Genomic DNA, 25,571 nt, shown 5'->3' with positions numbered 1-25,571 from the left:
ATGGGCTGGGGTCTGCAGCAACAGAGAGATCTCGCATTTTTTGCAAATCACCTTTTCATATCACTTTGTTTACAGCCAAGTCATTGCCTTACCCTCCCCCTCCCCCCAGTGTTTCAATTCATCTTTTAGCTCGACTTTTACTTAACATAAAAGATACCTGTCAAGAAAGCGTGAAATGGGTGCATCATTGTGCCTTCTATTTGAGGTTTCATTTTATTTACTTCTTCTTGAAGCTTGGCAGAATGCTTCAGTGCACTGACTTCTGAAAGTATATATATTTTTTTTGTGTATGCATGTGCATATGGGAAAAATTACTTAGTTTTCACTCATAAATAAGACAGGCAAAACTTATTTACAGTGACTTTATCTAATGGTCCATGGATGAATGCTTTTATGCAAACTACTGAAGAGGCTAGAATTAACTTTTCACATTGGTTGCACATTTGATGTCCAGACTTCAGCAACATGTGGGATCTCAGAAAAACTAGATGGCTGGAGTTCAATTTTGACTTTTACAAATTTATTCAGAGATTACCCACACATTTCAAGTGTAATCTTTATGAGCAGTGTATAAAATGCAGTAATGTATTAATTGCTGTAGAATGGATGCACGCTTCCTTCCTCCTTCCACCACTTCCAGCCTTTTTGCTTTGACTTTACCTCCTCCCGCACCACTGTAGTCATTTATTAAGGATTTGTGGGCACAAGTAATTTGGCTGATTTATATACAGCCCTGTAATTTAACGTTGTCATTCTGTCTTGTAACAACTTTGTTCATTGTTGGGCTTACTGAATAAAATTGTTTCTTGGTGGACATTTTGACACTTCACTTCAGACTGCTACGTCATGGGCTGCTGACATCCCTATATTAATCTCATTTGTATTCTGTCACAAAACTCTGAAATAACATTTCAAAAGATCCTTTCTTTGCAGTGTATTTCTATAAGCCTGGTGCTAAATGCTGACTGTGTCCATAGGTCCACATGGTTTTTTTTATGTTTTGTATGAGAGTTTGTGGTGATAGCAAATGTGGCAAAGGCAACTTAAACAAAACATTGATGTCTCTTTTCCCACATTCATTTTTCAGATCATTAGCTACAAAAAGACACTGCACAGAGAGAGTTTTTCTGCCATTGACTGGCACTGTTCATTTTTATCTTTAGTCATAGGAATTGGAAACCAATGGTTTGTGGGAAGTAAAAGATTTGCATTACTGGGGCTCTCACTAGTGTGCTTTGGAAAGTGTTTTGTGTGGGAAATACATTCAGTGTTGGTGCATTAATTAGAACTAATAGCGTATGTAGGAGATTATTATGAAAGGCCTACTGCTTCCCAGTGTGAAACAAGGAGTATGTATGGGTCTGTGTCTGTCTAGGCATGTGCAGTAGTAACTGTGGCCTATTGAAACTCATGAAATCTCTCCTTGGCATTATACTTCAGTAGACCATTGGTCACAAATAGATGCCTGTGGCAGAACACTGTGCACCTTGAGTTTCCTTTCCTCTGGAGACAGTGGGCTGGGTGATCAGTGAGTTTGCTTCTTGTGCTTTTTACCTCAGTTTCCTCTTTGCTCACAGTGTGCCACTTCCTTTGCATGTAGGTAGCGATTGATGATAATACCTAACACACTGGGAAAGAAAAAGAAAGGAAAAGTTTGGTATTTACTGCAGATGATAGAGGTGACCCATAAGAACGGACCAAGTCCGGATCGTCTTCCCAGATAGTATTGCAAAAATATACTTTTATTTAACTAAAAAAACCTTGGTATGCCTTACACAGTTGTCTTACTTGTAGTGGGTTCTTCTTATTTTTGTTTACAGCATTTTGCCCCTATCCTTCCTACAGAGATACTGCGTCTTGCGAAGGTCCTGAAGTTTCTTGTAACCTGCATGCTTCAGCTTAGACTTAAATGTGGCCATGGTAGAACGATTTATTTTATCACCATTCATTTTTCCATATCCATCTCTTAAATTTTTCTTCTGAATTGGGAATGACTAATTTTATGTAGCAAAATACACATACATTTTTTTCCATGCTTTTTTAGAAATCAACTAAATGCCTCTTAGACTGCAGCTGAACTGTTATGCTATTAATACAGTCTTTGTTTGCACACGAAACTTTGGAGTGAAAAAAAAGAGCAGTAACAAAAAAGCACAACCCAAACTCTGGAATGATAAAAATGTGTAAGTTTGGCTTTGGATTGTAATGGCTGTTGTTAAGATGTGATAGTGATCCATCTGTGCCTGTTGCTGTATAACAATTCTGGGTATATTTACATTTCTATTTATTTAAAATTAACTTCTAAATGGTTTTTCTTTTCTATTTTTTCCTCCCTTCTATTTATACCGTTCTAAACATAGGAAGATGAGAGTGAAGAGGAGCCCAAGCTGAAGTATGAACGACTTTCTAATGGAGTGACAGAAATTCTGCAGAAAGATGCAGCCAGTTGCATGACAGTGCATGAAAAGGTATCACACGACTTTAGGGCAGAGATGGTACTTGTGCTTGGGTTTATGTATTTATCTGTGCTTACAATGCACCAGTATATTTATGTGTAGAAGTACTGCCAGATTTAGAGGTGCAGTGGAAGCCAATAATAATGTGAATAAAATTCATGGTTAGCGTTGAATAGTCCTTCCTTTCACAGTCAGAATTCAAGATGCAGTAATTTGTTAGATGCTGTGTTTACATAAGCTACTGAAAAATGTAGTAGATTTAATTATGGACAGTATTATGAACTACAACTGGGATACAATCCCAACTTTCCTTCGTCCAGAAAATAAATTGTCATGTAATATGCTTATTTCTGCAGCCTCAATCTCTGAAAACAGGTTCATGCAAAAGTATAGCTCAGCATATATTCAGCTGTGGAAGATGTCTGAGTTTCTGTTTATATGATGTGAAGAAAGTAATTACAGTGTGTTGGTTTTTTTTAATGCACTAATACTGATTCAGATGTACAAGAGAATGAAAGGGAAGACTGGATAAACAATGCAAAGAAGAAATTTTATTAAGAGCTGTTTCTTTGTTCTTATCATAAAGGAACTTAAGTTGTATCTTTGACTTCAATAATTACTTTATTTTCTCATCTTTTATAAATACTGGGGAGAGTTTTAAAATATGATGAATGATGAGGAACATCTGAAAGTATGAGAGTTGGTAATTTGTCAAGTAACAGATACTATGTAAAACATAATTGTTGCTTTCCGAATTATTTTTCACAGCCACCAATAACTCCTTAACATTGATTGTTGAGGGACCTATCTCTGTTATTTGGCTGCCTTTTCAGACTGACTCGTGCTGTGCCTCTTGCACTCAAAGGACTGCTGCCACGGCTCAAGAGGCTCTTAAGATGAGACATGTATTTTAACTCTGGGAATTAATCCAATAAGTCTCCTGAAAATGTTTTTTGACAACCTAGAATTAAGCAGATATTTTGAAAATTGGCAAGCATTGCTTCCCCATCTGTGCCACCTTTCTGAGATGCGGGTGAATTCTGAAAAGCAAGAGATAAGCAGGATTGTTCTGTAAGGATGTGCACAGATACAGCTTTAACTACAGCATCACAAAGAGTGGCAATACAGGAAAGCTGTTTAAGTATCCCAACACTTTTAGTTTCCCAGCAAACTGTATGCACTATTTATGAGAAGGATCAATATGGTTAGAAGCTTGGTACTGGAGTCTGGTTTGTGTCTGAAATATGTCTGCTACAATAGAGAACTTAAAACTGAAGGTGGGTTAAGGTGCTGTTGGGGTGTTCCTTGGTTTGGTTCTGTTTCTTTTCCTGCTGAATTAAGAAAAGCCCCGCTAAAGACTCATCATGAATAAAATTACATCGGATTGTGTAAAATATGTCTCTGATTAAAGCTGTTGAACTTTGCTGGGAATCCTGAAAATCTGGCTTCTGTTTCCAGACTAATTTCCCCTCAGAATTATTTTTTTCTTTTCACTGCTAAAGCATCATATTTTCACCAGGCTTGCTGTCTGCACTGGATGACTAATCGTCATGGCACCTGGTGCATTCAAGCAGGCCTGTGCAGTGGAATAGTCATACCTAGTTATGTCTGCACACCTGATGTTTTATTAACCAGTATTGATTTTTTTACCCGGGGGACTTTTTTCTTCCTGAAAAAAGGCAACCTTGCAGGAGTGAAAGGCATTGCAGGGAATGAATTTCTAATGAACCCCTTCTTTCCCTTTTTTGACTCCTTTTAATGTAGCTTCATATTTTAAGTGCCTGAACTGAAATTTCATTTTAAGCAATTCCATTTTGATAAATCCTTTTAAACCTTGACTTTCTGTAAGGTTATTTTTTAAAGATTGTGCTGCCTGACTGACACGCTTAGCAGTGCCTGTAAATTTGAGCATTTCATTATAGGTTGCAATGAAGCATGCTCACATGCAGTGAAATACAGAGAATTGAGGAGCCTAGACTATTTGAGTAATGCTGAAAGGAGGTGGGGGGGAATAAAAGAAACCTCTGTCATAAATCAAGTAGTACCAAAGTTCTTCCTTTCCTGCTTAGGTGTAGTTTGCATGGTTCAATTAACAGCAGATCTCTCAGAATCAATTGCAGTCTTGTTTATATCAAAATAATTTTGTGATGGCATGCTTTTATGTGGAGGTCACTTTATTTTGTTACTTCTTTTTAGAATGAAACTCTGAAATACCCAAGGAGAAGTGTTATTTGTATTGAGTCTGCCACACACCAGTGTTACTAAGTGAAAGAAAGCAAACCTTGTGGTTATCTGTGTGCTTAAAAGCAAGCAGAGACTTTCCATAATCCAGCAGTGTTTCACCAATGGCCTATTCCTCTGTTTGAATGTTTTGCTTTTATGTTTGTGGTGGGGGAGAATTAAAGCCCAAATGATACCACGACAATTGAAACAAAGCTGTGGAAAGGATCCGAGAACTATTTCTGGTCTGTGTTTAAGTACTTGCTTTCACACTGCATTTTTAATTTGCTGCCACAGTCCATCAGGCAGTGCGTACAGACTGCAGACACACCATTAGTTGTCAGTAGATGAGGATCCTCATGACTCATTCTGACAGCTAACTTGCACTATCACAGTAATATGGGCTTGAAGCCCTGTTTTATTCTTTAGCTGCAGTTAAAATAAGCTTTGTCTATAGCAGGTTTTTTTTTTTCCTTCTGAGTGTTGCTAATCATTAATCTGTTAAACATCCCGGAGTTCATTTAGCACTGCTGTAGTTCTGGTTGTGGTGTCTTGTATAATCAATCTTTTTCTTTTACAGTTTTTGGCACTGGGAACGCATTATGGCAAAGTTTATTTACTTGATGTCCAGGGGAACATCACACAGAAGTTTGATGTTGTAAGTATGGCGTTATTTACAGCACATCTACTGCATTGTAAAAAGCTGTGATGTACTAAATAATAGATACATTTGTGTTTGTGCCACACCTGAAATTTTACTGATGCATTTCGTGACTCCCCACCCCCACCATAAGACAAGTGGCAATTTATAGTCCTTGGAAAACGAAGTTGAACTGAATGGTTTGGTGATGAGCACGTCTCAGTTTCCATACAATAAACTCTCTTTCTGAAAACAGAAGAGGAAATACATATTTATGATTGTAAATGGCTATTATTACTTATGTACCCCAGAAGCTCGTGACTTCCATAAGGTATGAGCCCGCTCATTAGGTGACTGTTGTCAGTTGTTAGTGTGTATGCTATCGTCTTATCTAGTTGCCACAAGTAATTGAAAATTGATTGATTGCCTTGCTGGTTCAGTTTATCTACTGCAAATATATAACGCTAATATTTTATGTGAATGTTTTGAAGCTTGGACTCTTAAGGGATTGTATTGATTGAAGGAAGAAGAGGCAGACTTCTTTTTTCTTATTTTGGTTCCTGGTATTAGAGGATGAATGAAGTGGTCAATTTAAAATTGTGTTCTAGAATATTAGATTATTTTTTTTTAATTGTGCATAGTTGTTGATTTTTATTTTTATTTTTTTTATTTTTGCTTTACGTTTTTTAATTTATATATATACACACACACATCTTTTTCAGTGTCCTCTTTTTCCATGAGAGTCAGAGGAAGGGAACTGGCAATTATTATTTTTTTTTTCCTCCTGGTATTGTCACAAAATCTGGTAGCCAAGCATCAACTTTTCATAGCAGTGTCAGCACTTGTCATAGTATCCATTGCAAGGTGTTGGCATGTTTGCAGAAGGAACGTATGTTCTAAAGCTGACACAGCTAGCTGCATGAGAGAGGTGAAAGGTTTTGTTTATGTTTTTGAAAAATCTAATTACACAATTGTGCAAGAGGAAAGAAGTCTCAGCCAAAATGTAGCCTCCCAAGCACAGCCTTTGTAGAAAACTTTATAAATAGTAACAGTCAAATTAACAATGATCTTACTGGGCATTAATTAAAAGTTAACCTGATGATGTTCTCCAATTTCTTGTAACTTCTTAGTTTTCTTAGCTCTGCAGAGGTGATGCTGACTGCAGTTCAAAAGAGGAAGGACTTTGATGTCTGCAATTGGTGGTTCCAATTAGATTACATGTATGTTACTTGTTAACTTTGTCTTCAAATAATCTGTCGGGGGAAAAAAAAACAGATTAAAGTGTACCTGAATTCTTCTCTTCCATCTCTGCAGTAAAAGATTTGATTCAAGAACTTGCTCAAATGAAGTTGACATTTTCTCTCGAGGCAAGCATTAAATGCCTTAGACTTGTATTCATTCCAGTCTGTGTCAGGTAGTTGAAAGAGTTTATTTGTAAAAGTGTCTTTTACTTGTGGGTGCATGACCAGGGCCGTCTTCCTCCACACTCTTCCTAGAGATGAAATCTACATCCTTCTGTAAAGATGCAGTGTACAGCAAGTCATAGGAGATGTTGTCTACTAAAGACTCTAAAACAAAACCCCTGGGTTCTCTTTGTACCCACCCACTCAAATCTGCTGTTCTAGTTTTCTTTATTATTGAAGCCCAACCAGGAGCTGCTGGAAGGCTCGTTTCTTAGGATGAATTTAGGATTGGGCCGTATAAACCACTGCTCTACAGCTTTTATGATATTATCTCCTTTCTGAATCTTTACTGGCTTCATATAAATATTTGTGTGCCGTGTCTGATTATAGGGATAGGAGTGATTACTTCTTTTTTAATTCTTTTTCTTTAGTAGATGTAGACTAGAAAAAAAAGTTTTTCTTGCAGTACATTCTTCGTATTTGTCTGCTGTTGGTTTCTTGTTTGTTTTATTTGTTTCTTTTCTGGTAATACATGAATCTCCTGTGCAACAAATAAGTACATCAAAGATCAGATGGAAAGGATGCATTTTGTCTTTTTCATAGTTTGAAGAAAAATAATTTTGATCAAGGAGGACTTGCATTCTAAAGAAAAAATTTACTTTGTAATTACTAGGTGTTGTGGAGCAGAATGAACTATGTGTGTGTGAAACAAGGCAGCATTTAACATTCTTTTCTGGTTAAACAGAGAGGGATTTTTTGGGTGAACACTGTCAGCTGTTGAACCAGTAGAGATAGTTTGTTTTCCACTGGCTGCTATATGTCAGAATATTTTCCTTCTAGCCTGAACTCCTAAAGATTTTGGACTACAGATTAGAAGAATGACAAACAAAACTCTTGATGGGTTTTTCCTTCTCTTCTTCCACTATCTGTTTGCTGTCTCTCCTCCTTGGAGATTTCCATTATAGCACTGCTCTGTTGTGAATTGCAAACAAATATTTCTTAAAGAATTAGAGTTGCTTCATGGATTCCATAGATGCAAAACATTCTCTTGTAAATTCTCTATGGCAAGGAGTATTTTATTTGATTAAGTTTTCCCTGGTTCTTCATTGAGTCCCGAATGAGAAAATTCCATCTGAGATGTGTTTCCATTAGTGAGTGTAAACACAAGATAGTGTTACTACCTTGCAGTAGTAAATGGGAGAAATATCTGTTGTTACTAATTGCTAGAAATTTGTAATGCTTAAAAATTGTTCCAAGTAAATAAAATAGTGTCTTGTCAAAGAGAGATGACCTTACCTGAGGCATTGATATGTTGGGCAAAAGTTCATGTTAAATATATGTGGAAAGTATCATTACTTCTCTCTTAGTCCTCTTGATTTCCTTTTATCTCTCTTTATCTCTATTGAACAAATAAATACAAATTTTGTTTTTAAGAGAAGTCTGATTCCATTCTATATTGGCTTTCATTTGATTTTGATCCCAATTGTGAGACAGATATAAAGACTGACCTCAGAGGATTTACTTATTTCTTCATGTCATACATGATTATCGTGTCTAGTTTCTGTGAACATTGAGAGAGAACTGACAGGTATGTTGCAGAATCTCCAAGGTAGCCAGTTTCTGGATCATGATCTTGAAGTCAGAATTACACAGAATTGCAGAGGTTGGAGGAGATTCAAAAGATCATTAAATCCACTCCCCCTGCTAAAGCATCCACCCTACAATAGGTCACACAGGTTGGTGTCCAGACTGGTCTTGAATATCTCCATAGATAGAGACTCCACAACCTGTCTGGGCAACCTGTTCCAGTGTTTTGTGCCATAAAGAAGTTCTTCCACATATTTGTATGGAGTTTCCTATGTTCAAATTTTAGTTAATTCAAATAATTTATTCAAATCTCTGAACAACAACAACAAAAAATACCTGTTTGGTTAGGTTTTTTTTTTTACAGAATCCTGTTAGAACTTCATCCTGTAATACTGGTAGAATACTTAGGTTATTTAGTTGCTGAATTGCAAATGTTGTTTCTAGTGCTGCAAAAGCTTATATTCACGTACTCCATAAGAATTCTCAGAGGCTTCTGTGAAACTAACCTCGAATGGCTTGGAAGTCTTTTCAGATCAATCTTTCTTCTATCCTCTGCCAGGTCAACTAGTAGTCTTTTCGGGCTTGCAGTTCCTCTTTGCAGTAAAAGTGAAAATGTGTGCTTTGAAACCAGTATGGGAGATAATTGTTTTTTTGAGAATTATAAGACAGGAATTTGGGGGTGCTGGTGTCTCAGTCACCACACTTGTGTTCTCATACAGTCTCCTCTCCTACATGCCTAGCCTGGTTTTGTTTGTATTTTTTTAGCTCTCACCAGCATGCCTGTCTTTGACAATGTCAGTCGCCTAAGATTAACTGATATGCATCCTCAAATAATGTATGTTTGACAAACTGGTGTTCTGTTGTACTAGGGTTCAGTGCATTGAGTGAGATGAAATGTGTCAAATGCATGGAAATTATTACTAAAAGGCAACAAGAAGGGGGAAAAAAGCCTGCTAATGCCACTGACAAAGGATGATGCAGGACTGATTCACAGCACGTTAATTCCAAATGCCTCTCTGTCTTTCTTTTCCTCTTAGACTGTCTACAATTTATTAATATAATTATTGCTTCAACTGGCATCTGGTTGATTAAGGACTTGTAGATATGAAGAAATCTGTACGAACATGTTTAGTTAAGTAACAAATCAAAAACCTTCCAATAGGCAAGAAAATGTGCACTCATTCTGGTCTTCTAATAAACATCAAGCTTACAGCAAGAATGAGAAGTCTTGGCTGGTGCCAGTGATATTCTGTGAGAAGGAGAAACAGCACCTATTTTACTAGTAATAGGGAATTTAAATATTTAATGCCTCTCGGGTGCTTCAGAGGTGATGCATGAGCCGAGAAAACAAATGTAAATAATGCTTGAAAATTTATCTTAGTGTAAAGAAGTTGAAGTTTTCTTTGCATGCAACACTTGTGAGCTATTCAAAACTGCTGGAATTTCGGAAAGAGAATGAAACATTTAAACCTTCTGCCTGTTTTTGCAGAATTTCTTTCCACTACATACTTTTTTCTCGGCCTCATCATTTTTTTCCTAATTATCTCTCGTTGTGTGGCACTAAACATATCTTTATGTCAGTTTAATCAGAGTGGCAGGAATCCAGAGTCACTGGGCCGTCTCTGCTTCCTTAAAAATTCTAGGAGGAATTCCTTCAGTTGTGTTATTATTGTCCTTGGACCTAAGAAAGTTGCAGCGCTATCCAGCTTCTGGAGCAAGAGTGTTCTTTATTTAAAGATAAATCGATGGCCCTTTAGTGTTTCTGATTACAAGTCACAAACAAGTGTCAGAGGTTTCTCTTGACTTATCAGGCTTTTGGAAGAATTTAATTGCTAACAAGAAAGCCATATTTCCTAATGAAGAAGAAGCTATTGCTGAGCACTGAATGCTGGAAATGGTGCAGACCATACTAACTATTGAGACAGATAATGAAGCATCTTTCAATGGGGAAGGTAACTTTTAGCATTTGATTGTATAATGAAGAAGTTAGTTTGAATGGAACTTTATGTGAGAGTTTAAGACTAAAATGATATAAATGTCACTTATTTTGACAGTCTGCTTAAAATTCTGTGTTTATTACTTTAACTACATCATTTTAGTTGTCACTGTCAGACTGTGAAAGAAGACTTAGTCGGGAAATGAAATGAAGCAACAGAATTTAGAGTAAAGATCTGGATAGCTGAATGTCAGTGTGCCTTTTAGATTTGAAGCTGAAATCCTGCTCTTTGTGTGGAACAAAACATACTGCTATAAGTGTGGGCTCCGAAAAAAAAGTGAAAATTCACATTCTCATAGGGGCAAATGTCTGTGCAGGAAAGTGTCATTCTCCTCTGTGGGACCTCCTGCTCAGAGTTGGTGGTGGAGTCCTGTGGCTCCATGCTCAAAGTTTAACCCCTGGCTCAGCCCAGTGGGGCAATGCCAGGTATTGATACAGACTGGGGGAAGAACCCCATGAGAGCAGCCCTGCACAGAAGGACTTGGGGTCCTGGTGGGCGAGAAGCTGGACGTGAGGCAGCAGTGTGCGCCTGCAGCCTGGAAGGCCAGCTGTGTTCTGGGTGCATGACAAAGGGGCGGCCAGCAGGAGAGGGAGGTGATCGTCCCCTTCTGCTCGGCTCTTGTGAAGCCCCATCTGCAGCGCTGCGTCCAGGCCTGGGGCCCCAGCACAGGAAGGACGTGGAGCTCTGGGAGCGGGGCCAGAGGAGGCACTGAGATGAGCAGAGGGCTGGAGCAGCTCTGCTGTGAGGAAAGGTTGAGGGAACTGGGCTTGTTCAGCTTGGAGAAGAGAAGGCTGTGGGGAGACCTCATGGTGGCCTTCAGTGCTTGAAGGGAGTGGATAAACAGGAGGGGGAACGGCTGTTTGTGAGGGTGGGTGGTGATAGGACAAGGGGAATGGTTTTAAAGTGAGACAGGGGAGGTTTAGGTTGGATATGAGGAGGAAGTTTTTCATCAGAGGGAGGTGAGGCGCTGGCACAGGTTGCCCAAGGAGGCTGTGGATGCCCCATCCCTGCAGGCATTCAAGGCCAGGCTGCATGTGGCTCTGGGCAGCCTGGGCTGCTGGTTGGCGACCCTGCACACAGCAGGGGTTGGAACTGGATGAGCATTGTGCTCCTTTTCAACACAGGCCATTCTAGGATTCTGTGATTCTTTTTCTATTAAAGTTTCATGTATATCATAGAATATCCCAGGTGGAAAGGGATGCACCTCCATGAGGCCTTCCCTCAGCTCCTCTGCTCTGTGCTGAGCAAACCATGGGACCTCAGGCACTCCTTATATGTCTTGTTCTTCAAACCCTTCCCCTTTCTTTGGTCCTCCTTTGGGTGCTCTCTCATAGTTTCACATCCTTCTTTTATTGTGCCCAAACTGCACACAGTGCTTGAGATGAGGCTGCACCAGCGCAGTGGGACAGTCATTTTCATTGACAATGCTGATTTAAAAAAAAAAATGAGAAATTTTGCACATCATCTGTGTATTCAGTGTATCCAACTCAAATTGAACCTAGTGCTGGTTAATTTTTTACTTGAATAAATAAAATAGGTTAATGTGGGAGCTATTCATTATTACTGGAAAAGAATATTACTGAACAAATACTTTTTTTTGTCAGTAATCTACTGATAACACACAATTCTGTTTTTATTGACTTAGAAAGATTCTAACCTCTTCTGTGTGTTTTCTCAAATCTTGAAATCTGAAAAATTGTAGAGGAAAAAATATCTCATTATGAGAGAATGCCAAACATTAAGAATATTAATACTACGGTATGTAAGATAGGATTGCTGATCATCTGAAGGGCAAATGTTTTAAATTTTTTTTTTTTTTTAAATCAGACCTCGTAGGAACTCTGAATCTATTTATATGAAAGATCAAGTAGAGGACTTACTGTAATTCTGCTAAGGGAATTTGCATAATGACATTTTTGAATGTTTTAAAGAAAATTACTGGTGACATTATGTAGATACATCAAACGTAAAAGTATATTTTTTTTCCTTTTCTTTTCCTGACTCTTTTACCATCTTGGTTTGGTAACATCAGTTGCTTGAATGCATTCTGCATCTTGTGATTATTTAGAAAATGTGATCTCTTTGCAACTATTACGAGCTCCCTATACTCACTCTAATTTCATGATTTGACAACAAAGTTTATTTGCTTTTATGAAAAACAAAGAAAGATTATTTCTAATTAAATAAACAACCATGCACAACACTATATTTTTTCATATCAAATTTAAACAGAGTATTGTTTTACCAAAGGATTATCCATTCTTAAGGGAAACTCAGAAGAGCCCCAACAAATTTCAGACATATGTTAAATACTGGGCTTTTATACTTTTCTGTGCCTTGCAGAGGCTTAATCTCTGGCAAGACTAGATTGTTCCCCCTCTTAGCATTGTAAGGAACCTCAGGCTCGCAGCCATTGCAGATATCCTTCCCCTACTGGAATTTTGGCAGATTTGACCAGGTGATGCTACTGGCACAAGGCATATTCCATGATTTACTTATTCCTTTTTTAAGTCATCTCATGAGCATATTGTGCCACATCTGTTTTATACCCACCCTAAATGTGTTTTGCTGTTACACAGCTGGATTATTGGGCCAAGTTCCTCTAAAGCTTTTATTAGCAGCAGTGAAACAGTTAGTTTCGGATAACACAAATGCATTTTCTAACTCCTTACAACCTTTAAAAGCACAGGAAGGATTTGGAAAAGTTTGCCTTCAAAGAAGTTAGTATACTGCTGATTCTAGAGCTGTTTTCCTTTTGTTAAATAGCATATTATACCTGAATGACATCTTCTTGTATACTGAAGGCAGGCACTTGCGTGCACATATAAAAATAATAGCAGTTTACTTGTCAGAATTATTCAGAGTCCTGGCATTAATAAAATATTATTTGCATTAGAAAATGTTTTCATAGTTAGAAAGTCCAGAGCAACTGAGTTCTGGAGGACAGTGTTTTTTATATAAGTTGACATTAATGATAGAGCTGCAGCCCTTTGTTTCCATTAACAATAAAAATGCAGCACTATTAGCAACATAGAATGACATAACAGGGGCATAATACAATGAAGAAAGCATGAAGGTGAATTCTTTTTTCCCACAGGGGTGAGATATTGTTGGTAAGGAACTTCATAAGTTTAATAACAATTTGCATCCAAATAATGAGACTTCTTTGCGTGAAAAGACATGACAGTGTGTATCCGTTGTTTATTGCAGTCCTGTCAGAATGCTGAATGTGGTCAGTCCAGATTTGACTGATCTTGGTTGTTAAAACCCTCCACTTTGTTGTTGAACAAAGTAGTTTCTTTAAAGCTGATCATCTCCTCTGTGATGCTGCTGAGGAAGCTAGTTCCACTAAGAGGTTTGTGGCACAAATAAATAGAAGTATGAGAAATTCTGTAAGTCTGGTGTTTTTGTTCCATTGTAGCCCTGGCTCATAGTAGAGGTGTGTAGCTGCTGCAGGCCGTAACAGTTCTTGAAGACAGGAACTTTGACATGTGAGCAGTGTAATAATGGAAGAATGAATGAATCCGCTTGCTTTTTTGGTCTGCATTAAATAAAGTTTATTATGAGCCAGAATGTCTACACTTGCTGCTTTGAAATAAAGCCTGTTTATATGCAAATGCACTGGGGACATTGCACAGCATCAATTCATCTTCATATTTAGCTTTTCTTATCTTACTGCCACAGTGAGAATGCTGCATAGTTTGCCACTTAAAGTAAGTTACATTGAACTTGGGATTCATAGTTTCTACTTGTGTGAGGACTCTCCTTCCTCCCACCCTATCATCTTAATTTGCAGATTTTTTTTTTGATCCTGTCCGAATCCAAATTGCAAAACTGATCATTGTTGAGGATCTCTTCACCAGGTTTGTGAAGACTATCTCAGATGATATAATGACAAATAAAGGAAGTTTCAGAGCTGGTGTCTGAAGAGAACAGAATGCTTTCAGTAATCAGGAAATGTATTTATTCTCTCATACAGATTTGACTTCTACCTATTTGTACAAATGTTGGTGATCGGATGTCTGTATGTTTTAGCTTTTGGCCATTAACCACCCAGTCTAATATTCAGCTTTGCCAACAATCATAGAATCACGCAGGTTGGAAATGACCTTAAAAATCATCAGATCCAACCACAACCTAACCATCCTACCCTAACTCTAACAGCCCTCAGTTAAATCATGTCCCTGAGCACCACATCCAAACGGTTTTTAATCACATCCAGGGATGGGGACTCAACCACCTTCCTGGGGAGCCTATTCCAGAATAGGACTGGCTATGTCTTTTGCAGCCAGCGGAGTTCTTCTCTTACAGAGTCTGTGTTCCGTGCGATTCAGTCAGTGGGAGATCTTCTCACTGATTTCAGTAGCTGCTAGACTGGAATCATCATCTATAGTACAATGATTGACAGGCTAAACTAACTGAAAAAATAATACTCTCGTGCAGTTTTCTATGGCAGGAGGTGATAGAAAGAAGAAAACTACTTGTGTCCTCTGTTCAGTGTTACATCGGGGAGAGGGGAACAGGTGATCATCAATGGCTGTCCTAATGCTGGCAAAACAATGGATGACCCTTGAGAAGAACAGTCAAGAGCCTCATCTCTCTTTTTGAAGTTGTTTGGTCAAAGCACCTGTAGAATAATCTCTAAAGCTAACCTGTCCTGCCAAGAACAGTGCTGTTTTATGACCTGGTTGGCTTTTCTCATCGGTCACTTCTTTGAGTTGTGTTTTGTCAAGAAATGGAAAAAAATCTCATACTACCCACTTCCTGTTCTGTAAATTAATGATGCTGGGGTGTTATTCTATTAAAAATAGCCTACAGAAGTGCCCCAGTAAGTATGATACTCAGGGTTTTGCATTGCTCTCCAGGGCCCAATTTATAATACAATACCCTGTGTAGAAGCGGAATATTCCATGGTGAATTCTCAAATTTTTCAGTGTTGGAGAGCTGGTAGAGAAAGAAAAGCTGGTTGAGAAATCAGTGAGGTGCATCTTACTGGAATAGTCCTTTTCCACCCTTTACTGGGATTTCTGAGGCACGTATATGGAGTCTTTACGTGCATCCCTTACTTCATCCCTCCCGTAAGTGCAAAGGGAAATATTGCAGCATATTCTCAGATGACTTTGATCCACAGCTAGTGACAACAAAGCAGAGGCAGGCTTAGGGCATTTCATCTTTGTGGCCCTGCAGTTACACAGTGGATGTCAAAGAGGACCTGGGAAGAGGAGGAAAAAGGATTAAATTGTTTCCTGTGGCACAGAGCTCCCATGAGGACGTAACTTCACACGTCACTGTTTTAAGAGAATAGAGATCCTGTTTTGGATTTGTCAGGAATTAGCCAACAGTTAGGGAATGCTAGGAAGAGGTGTAGGCTTCCAATATAGATCTGTTTTCAGTTGTAGCTCTGTCATTCCTAAACAAGCATTCGGATTGTCTAGCGAATGCTACGGTTTTGAGGAGATCCCTTGTTAATTTTTCTCTTTGGATGTGTTTTTGCTCTGTTCCTGTAGTTGACAAACAAGATTAAGGGATTCACTGATGTGGAAAGTATTGAAATCACTGTAGGCTTACTGGTCTTTCTCAGTTTCTCAGGTGATATATGAGAGATTCCTTGTCCTCATATTCCCTTAGAATTAGACGAGCTTTTGAGATTTTTCTTTTTGTAGGCAAGGTATGCCTTCCTACAGATAAACTATAAGTTAATGTTAATATTCTGTGTCCCAGACTTTGTTACTCTCCCCAGAATTGCCCCTCCCCTTTTTATCTAACCAATATAATCTCCAGTTTTTCATTTGGAGAATGATAAATTCACAAATGCTGCAGGAAAAGCACTGGAGCAGGAATCCTCACTTGCTGGAATTAGCAGTACTGTTGAACAAAACCTTTTTGGTGTGGATATTAGTAAATTTTCATCAAACGAAAATTGACATTGTAAGTACAGAATATGTAATTTCTATTGCAGACAGTGGTAAACAGTTTATTCTGTAACATTTAAAACTACCTTTTTGATTTAAACCTTTGTTTTGCTGCATTATGTTTCTTAGTTGTTCACATACACATAGTTATATATGGACTTCTATCACATTATATGTAAAGCATGATATAGTATTGTTTTTAGGGTTGCTTTTCCCTCTATTGTGTCACTAAAACTATGAATATGTGAACTGTGCATAAGTCAGTGCAGGACTGTAATTTTTTTTAATACTGGGAGCATCTTCTGTGTGCTTTATTTCCCTTCACCTTTTCTTGCTTCCCAACATGAAAAGACGCTGAAAAATTCAGGTTCCTTTTTGGCAAGTTACTTACATAAGGCATTCTTCTAGGGGAGCTGAGGTTATCATTTTGAATTGGGCAGGCAGAGCTGGGGAAAGAAAATATACAGTACTGGTTTACTTTATTTCAATAGTCTTAACAACATTGTTTCTCCAAATTCAATGGAGTATAGATCATTTAATTAATATATGTAAAAGCTGAATAGTTGAACTTTTATTCAGAGCAAATTCCTCAGCCTACCAGTGCAAGCCTTATATTCTAAGAGTATCTTGGCTTAGTTACGGCAGTAACTGAGGCAGTTTGTTTCCAGATCAGCACTGACACTTGGAGACTTCTGTGATGGAAGTAATTTCTTCTGTTGGAAATCAGTCTTTCCACCATTTTCATGGTGGAAGTAACGTAAACATAAAAATGGTAGTGTGTATTCCTGTGGGTTAGCATTTTAAGAAATGAGTTCATATTGCTGAACTGGATTTTTATGTGTTTGTTCACGTGAATATCATGCAGATGAAAACTCATGAGGAAATAAAAAATAGGCACTTGTAAGAGTCTGATTTATTTTTTTATTTATATTTTTATTTCAATCTCCATATGCACAAAATTTTCCTATAGTATGGAGATCAGCTACAGAGTGGTTGTGTAGATCCAGAATTACAAGAACATAATGCAGCAGAAAAGACTAACTGATGATTTTCTTCTTTGGACATGCTTATATGTGTGCTTTTGCATAGACTGACACTTAAAAATCTTTGAGTTAATTTAGGAAAATTTAGGAAAAAGACTTTTTTTTTTCTCAAAGAATGGATGACACTGCTGCATAAGTGGGTTGTCTTAGTGTTCAGAACCTCTTAAAGTGAAATGAGCTTTGCTGCAAGTATGATCAAACATCACTTTGCTTTTCACACTCCTAATGCATGTGTTGCTAGCCTGCTAACCATGGCTAAAAGGCATGAAGTCACAGGCAACTATTAAAACGTTTAGATTCCTAGCTTGTAAATATTGCATTTCTCACAGAATTGGAGTGAAATCCAGTCTTACGTTTCTTGTTCATCCAGTTCATATCCATTGGGATGCAGCATTTGTGCAAGAATCAATTATCCATTTGTTAGTCAGAGGAGCTTTACAAATTATACATTAGCAGATTGATTTCTCAGGTTCGCCGTTGGGGGACTGATGGTATAAGGTGGGTTGATGATGAGTGCCAGGGGAGAAGGAGTTGCCTCAATGAACACAATTAAAAGCAGCTTTCTGAGCGGCCGTGAATTTAGTCCTGCTTTAAGAATTGACGTCATCCATAGCAAGTGTGTTTATTTCAAGCATTGTTACATTAATTAGGGAATGGATTAGCACACGGGGTATATATATTGGTAGATGCTCGTTTTTCCTTCGCTGTAAATGTAAGGTTTTGCCCAAGTCTATATTTAGATCTACTCGAGCAAGATCTCTGCTGGCTGTTTTTTCCTCTCCCTAAACTTTTCTTTCTTCCATTAAGGTAACATTTTTTTGTTCTGTAGTGTCAGCTTGACATTATTGATTTTGAACAGTCAAACTTACTTATGTTGTCCAGAATTCCAAACATGTCTCCATCGGAAAGAAAACTGCAGCTAATGGAAATTCAGCTGAAGGCTTTTCTTCTTTTGCCAGAAGTTCCAGACTTTATGAAATTCAGCAGCTGTTCTCAAGTTAATCATTTCAGTGTATCTCCCTTCCTAACTAATGGAGTCTTTCTTATCGCCAGACTTGAATCGTGTCGCTTTGTAAATACTGTGTGTGTTACTACTACTTGTGCAGTCCTGGAAGTATGATTGTGACTAAAAAGAACTTGTGGTATTGGTTTTTTGTCCTTAATTGGACTAAAGCAAGGGGTCCTGATTAGGTTAAAAAATACTATTCAGTGTAGTACTGATTGAACAATTGTTAGACATTACTGAACTTTTTCTAAGCAGATGCGTATGTTTTTATGGCACAGGATTTCAGATTAGGTCATGCTTATTCACTGAATAATGCTTAGGTGAATAAAATGTTCAGAAGTTTTGAAGTGACACTTTGACCTCAGATTACTATTGTTATTCTTAAACTACACACAAGTAGATGTGTCTGGGAGGGCATTTATTCTCTGTGCCTTAGAAAGCAAACCTGTTTTCTTTTGCCAGGCAAATTAAACTCTTCAGTGGTACAGCTGGGATAAGATTTAAAAAAACACAAGGGAAAGGCCGCTGTAACTCTGTGGCTGAGTCAGTAGCTTTTAATTCCAAAAAAAGAGGTTTCATTCCAGATTATTTGTGCTTCTCTTTTCTGGAATCTCAAAATTAGCCACGGGCTGTTGATAGAATGTAAATAGAACTATTTGAAATAGTAAGTAGCTTGTCTGGCTGGCCCAGCCATGTGTTTAGAAGAATAACTGAATATATGAGCTGGAGATGAAGAAACACCTTGGACTTAGATAATGTGCTAATTTTATTGGCCATCTCCTATTTCTGATTTTCTGGATAGCTTTATATATATATATCTCTTAAATAGCATAGTGGAGTATAATTCTGAAAATTATAGCCTTGATTGTTACTCAGTGCCAAGCCAGAAGCTCCTGGCATTGCCAGTACTTCTCCTTGCTAGAACGTTATTATAAAACACATTTAATATTCAGACTTGACAGCATTTGAGCCCATGGTCTGTCATCTCTTTCTGAGCTCTGTGGAAAGTTCTGACTGATGAAGTCAATTAACAAGCTTGTAGCCAACAGTGCCAATTCAACTTGAAATCTGAAGAAAAATAATTACTTCAAGGTTGCTTTACCTTGCCTACATTATCTAGAATAGCATATTCTGATGAAAATTAGCTGGAGATGTGTTTAAGTAGCAGCTTTGCTTTTAGTTGAATTTGTCTTTCCTGAACATCTTTGTTTGCGGTGCAGACAGCAGGGAAAAAATGCTGGGGAAAGAGGTGGAGAAAGGGGTGGTTAGAAACAACTGATAAAGGTATTGCACATGCAGAAGGCTTGTAAGAAGTTGCCAGTTACACGTAGTGTCATGAAATACCATGCATACTGAATTTCTACTTAATGAATTCCTACTAAACAATTCTGAAGTAATGCAGTGTGAACAAGACAGATGCTGCAACAATGTTCTTTTCCCCTACCCACAGTACACTGCATGTATATGTGGAGCAGTTTTGCCCTGCCTGGCACCATTCAGTTACCTGAGCATAGCCACACATTTCATCTCCAGAGTGTGCTATGTGGCTTCCAAACAGCAACGTGATAGATAAGGTCTGCCATCTTGCTCTGCTTCTTCACCTTTTATGCCAAGATAACTTATGTAGTCTACCTTGCCAACTTCCTGCATTTCGTTTTTTGAGCATCAAACTTTATCAAAGCCATTCACCAGCACGGTGGGAACGGTATGGACATTACAGCTGAGCCCTTGCTCTTGGGTGTGTCTGTTTTGTTTCCTTTATGTCTTGGGCTTTCTTGCCATTATGTAGGAGTGCTACGAGACCTGCTGCTGCTGTCATGCAAGCAGTGATGGCGGGCTTTAGGTGGTGGAGAGATGAGAAGAATGGGACTGACTGAACACTGACTCAGCCCGTGACCTTATGTCAGGGTGATGTTATTCAGGATGGACTTTTTGCCTCTCCAATTGCAGAGCAAAAAAAGAACTTTGGAGAAAGTTGTGGCAATAGCACCTCAGATACTTCTCAGAACAAAAGCCATGCCACTTGATGAGCTCTGCTGAACTTTCTGCACTCTTCCTTGCAGAAGGACAGAGGTGTTTATTGTTGTAGGGCAGAGAGAGGAGATGTGCTGGGGTTTAATGGGTGGGTTTTACTTTTTATGTCTCTCTGGCAGAAACCAAAAAAATCTCCTCTTGCACCTTGATGAGCAAACCAGAAATTTAGAAAAGCATTTTCAAGGTAAGACAGGAATGAAATTGTGAGCTGGTCATTTTTATGAAGCTTCTAGAAAGCGAGCCTGATAACTGATATTTCCTGTCTTATTAAGCATCCTTGAATCGGGTACATGTTGCACCTGAGAATCAGAGCCATCATGGGGGTGTTGACCACACCAGCAGACTGATGTGCTTGAGCCATTCTCCTCAGCTGACACCCCAAATATGTCTGGAGGAACATGTGCCAGCTGCTTGCACAGCTGGGGCTGTGCTCTCTTGTAGTTTTGAAATGCAGTAAGTCAGCACTTCCTCCCTGCGGTGGGTAAAAGTACAGCTGGAGAACATAAATCAAGGGAGGTTGCTCTGATGACTTCCTTGGCAGTGAGTTTTTTGGCAGAGAGCTTGTGGTGAAGAGACCATGTTGTGTTAGGCAGCAGTTGCAGTAACTAGTTGCAGAGTTGCAGCTCTGTGACATGGTGAGGGGCTGAGTGATGTCTTCTGCATGTGAGGAAGCCAGAAAACTACAGGACTGGCAGCATCCATTTCCCATTTCGTCAGGCCATCTGCTGCCGAGCAGGGCACAGCTGTTCAACCTTGGTTAGAAAGAAGGAAATTGAAAACATAATTTGGTAAATGCTGTTGTTTTTCTTTCTGATATTTTTTCTTTTTCTACAAGTGTGAGGTGAGGAAAATCTTACTTTCCCTGACTTATGTTTTGTGTGTGCATGATACACAGGGAAAAGCTTTCCAAAAGCTGTGAGAAGATCTTGGTTTTACCCTTTACAGGTTGTTCATTGGGACAGTGAGTTTTAATGTAACTTTTTATAGTGGTGTAATTCCAACTGCCATTGCATACATAAGGACTTGTTATATTTTAGGCACACACTGTAATATTTAATGTGATCCCATGACTCTGGTACTGCTCCAGTGACAGTTCATTTTTGCACAGATGTACGATGGACTTCTCCTTTATAATTCTCAGGATGCCACAAGTGATTTGTTTCATGATGCAATCTGTTCAAAATCTTCTAAGATTTTCTGAGATTAAGAGTTTTTCTTAAATATCTGGGTCTGACTTACAGAATCATAGAACTGTTAAGGTTGGACGTGGATAAAGATCTTTCAGTGATGCTTGAAATGATATTTGTTACAGAGGGTGAAATCAGGATCGTGGTATATAAGAAAGTTCTTGGTACTTGAGTGTGGAGTTTGATGCATGAGAGGATATGCATGGTATTACCCAAATGTGAGGGCAGTCCTCAGTACTTGAGGACAGATGTTTAAAGTAAATGGTCGAATGCTGTATAACCCTGCAGGGCAAATTTAAAAGAATGTCCTAAGTGGATAGGGAAAGTGACAATTTATTAAATTGGTGCAGTCTTGAGGCTTTTCTCAATATTTGTCTGAGTACACCCATGTTGCACTTCAATACTTTCTAATACTAGCTTTTGAAAACACTATTAGAAGCGAAAATGAAAGCCAGGGAAAAGATTTGCAGGAAGACCAAGCCAGAATTTTCAGTTGCACTGATGCCTGTTCTGTCAGCATGCCTTCTGCTGAGTTTTGATAGCGGGAGAGGTTCTTAATGAGTAACTGTGGTGTGCAGACTCAGAAGGTCCAATTCTGGGACCCTGACCCTTCATGAGGACTCGAGGCATGTGAGGCTGACAATGTCAGGTCTCTGGGTTAGTCATAAGGCCTGAAAGAAGGCCGTGTGTGGATATGGTTGGAGGAAGACGTCTTCCATGTTTTTTGAATTGACACAAGTAAGTAGCATACATCCTTTCATACATAAATCTCAGAAAATGTAGAGGACATAGAAGCATGTGACTACTGATGTAACTTTAAATTTTGTGTTGTTTTTTTTCTTTTCTAGAGCCCTGTGAAGATAAATCAGATCAGCCTGGATGAAAGTGGAGAACACATGGGTGTCTGTTCAGAAGATGGGAAGGTACGACTAACCTGTTCATGTGTCACGTGAGGTAAAAGGCACTCTTTGGTATTAAACTGGAGGTAATTGTGATACCTGTGAAATTAAGTGCTACGTTTAGCACCACTTTGACCATCCATCTTGAGAAGTGGGCTCACCTTTGAATACTCAGAATTAAAGTCAAATATATTTTGCACGAATGTGCCATAGGAAAAGTAATTACAAGAATGTCAATAATGTAACTGGTATTAAGCTGATTAACAGCTGTGGCAGGAGGACATGTCACCTTAATCATTACTGCTGTGCCAGTTATACTTCAGTGACTAGTCTGCTGTTCCTGCAAGACAGTGGTTTAATGCCTTTCTGCTATAAATCCACAAAATTGGATTCTGTGGGCTGGTGGTTTTCATTTTCACACACATTATGAATGTTTCTCTTGAATTATAGAATCTTTTGATAAGCAATCATAGTTTATCAGAAGAATAAAGTGTCTTACAACAGCCACATTAAATAAATGTAAAATCAATATATGTACAGTTTCCTAAAAAACTGGCACCTACTTCCTTGACTGAGGACATATTTCATTTGTGCAGTGTATAACTAACAATTATCAGTGCTTCTCTGGAATGTAGAGCTGTGACATTTAGTGGTTTTGGTGATTGATTTTCCACTTATAAGAATGTCTTTTTTGTTTTTAAGTCGATGGCAGTCTTTTGTAATGTTGGTTTGCAATGATAAAATTCTTACGCACAGGGTGTTTTTAAGCTTCTTTTTTGAATATAATGCTCATGTACATATGGAGTGCATTAAAAATCATGTAAATAATTTCTCAATATCCACTGGAGTTCCAGAGTAGAACATTTCTTACATAGTTGATCTGGATGGAGGAGAAGTGTTGATGATGCTAATGGATCTAACCCATTTAGTGTAAGTTGGATGAATTCAAACTAAAATTGGATCTTGCAGTAGGCAAAATGGGGAAACAATCTCTTTAGACTGTATCTGCTTGAGGGTTTTTTTTCCCTTTGCAAGTAAATGTTTTTTTTCTGCAGAGAGCCAGTTTATGTATACAAGCCTATTGTTTCTCAGAGATACCCTGGTGTCAATGTCAGTATCTTGACAGAGTAATTGGGATACTAGTGCCTCTCAAAGTACGTTGTAGGATTTTGCAACCTGTGAGAAACACAGCAAGAGTATCCTAATTGTCTACAAGATTGTGAGATAAGGGAAGGGTCAGTAATTGTTAACAGTAATAAAAACATTGTGTTTTTTTAAATTAATACAGTAATGTTAGAAATACGCATTTGAGGCAGAGATGTTAGGAAATTTATTATTCCTGTTGTGATGTGTCTGTTTGAAAAGGAAAAACTCCATTACGTTACAATGAATCTCTCTTCACTAGTGCAATGGCTGTTGTGGATCCAGTAAGTTGTGTGCTATACAAGGCAATTTAAACTTTGTTTCCCATGCTAGAGCTAACTCTGATAATGTTTTTACAAAGGATTGGAGTAACATAAGTGCATATGAATTGCACTTGTATTCTCAAAGTCCAGGGGCATTGCTATTTTACCATATTGTACAGTGGAGGCTTGAGAGATCTGAGTGTTTTACAACTGTCAGAGTGATCCAGAAAGGTGGGTCTCTATGAGAGAATCTACCCAAAGAGTGAGTGAAAATATATCAATAAGTTATGCTGCTGTATAAGAAAATGGAAGAAATTCCTGGCCAGATATGGTAGCACTTGATGGTTCTTGGTTATAAGAAAAATGTAATTTTGTATGCCCTGTATGTCTTTTCTTACCACAGTGTGTGTACTGTAAGAAATTAAATACTTACGCAAATAGTTGGAAGGTTATCAGATAAATAACTAGGAATTTTGAAATCTTTGAGAGGAAAGAAAGGGGGGGAAAGAAACTGTTTGTTTGTTTGTTTGTTCGTTTGTTTTAACTAGTAAAAAAAAAAACCAAAACATTTGCACTAGCTAGGTTAAGATATTTATCTTATACAAATTAGTGATGTTATGTCCTCTGGACCACTGCAAACGATTCTTGCACTATGTAGGGAGTACATTTTTCCATATCGGAATGAATCCAGCATGAGGGAGTTGGAAACTGTCTTCTTGAAGGAAGGCTTTGTGATGAGAAGTTCTTCTTTATACTCGTTCTGCTGTGTCCTGCATTTTCTTTCACTACTTTTTTCTTTTCACTTTGAAAATAGATCTGGACTGGTTATTTTTACTGAGGGGGGACACAGCAGTAGAATGCAGTTCTCTAACCTTCCTCTTGTCAGGCAGCATCTAGATTTACTGTCAAAACCTGCATTTTATACATAGCAACAACTGTGCTGTGAATGAGCCGCTTGCAGCTTTTCTTCACTGGAAGTTTTGATGTTTGAAAATGTTCCTTGCCAATGGACTCTGTGCAGCTGGTCATCACCTTCGTGGAAAGAACAGAAGTGAAAGCCACCACCCACTACTTTGCTGTGTCCACTGTCTGCGAATAATGAGCAGATACTGAAATACAAAAGGAAAATTATGGTGCTGGAAAAAATAAAAGGGGAAATGCATCTGCAGAAATGTATTTTTTTTTATGTTAGAATTTTGTCTGCTTATACACTACCTTGAATAACCTGGGTCTAAAGCTCTCTCATATGTAGATCACTCTGAAAGTGATGCTTCCTATTTATTTCCACAAAATCACAGAATCACAGAATGTCATGGATTGAAATGGACCTTGAAAGGTCTCCTAGCCCAATTCCCCTGCAGGAATATTAACACCTGGGTTAGGTCACATTATGAAAGTACAACAGATATAGTGAGCACAATAATGCTGTTGGGTAGAGCGAATTCTCAGCTACAAAGTGCTGTTTTTGAACATAGTCACCACCATTAGTTATACATTTTTGCCAGCAATGAACGAGAACCTGCATGCTGCATTCATAAAAATCTTCATGGCTGTCTGCAATGTGGCTTGTCTTTCACATTGTTGCTCCCCCTGCTAAAACACACCACTCACCACATTACTGTGCTTATGTCTGCTATTTGGTCTCCATAAACATTCAGCAAACACTGATGGATGTCAGTGGGTGTCATGTTTTCCGCAGACGAATTCAGTTCCACATCTTTACTTTAGATGCACTTCCATATCAGGTGCCATTTTGTCGGATTGCCCCTCTGCTGCCATCT

General features: G+C 38.3%; 1 protein-coding gene across 1 annotated transcript in view; it reads left to right on the top strand.

The window, feature by feature from the left end:
* VPS41 (VPS41 subunit of HOPS complex) overlaps positions 1-25,571 on the top strand; it is a 104,181-nt gene that overhangs the window by 15,763 nt on the left and 62,847 nt on the right. Inside the window, exons 3-5 of the mRNA XM_048950663.1 lie at positions 2,361-2,468; positions 5,257-5,334; positions 22,334-22,408. Coding sequence (XP_048806620.1) covers positions 2,361-2,468; positions 5,257-5,334; positions 22,334-22,408 — 261 coding nt within the window. The remainder of the gene's footprint in view (positions 1-2,360; positions 2,469-5,256; positions 5,335-22,333; positions 22,409-25,571) is intronic.

Source organism: Lagopus muta, chromosome 7, assembly GCF_023343835.1.
Source record: "Lagopus muta isolate bLagMut1 chromosome 7, bLagMut1 primary, whole genome shotgun sequence".
Lineage (NCBI taxonomy): Eukaryota > Metazoa > Chordata > Aves > Galliformes > Phasianidae > Lagopus > Lagopus muta.
The sequence above is the reverse complement of the archived record's forward strand: the minus strand, read 5'-3'. Positions and strand labels throughout refer to the sequence as shown.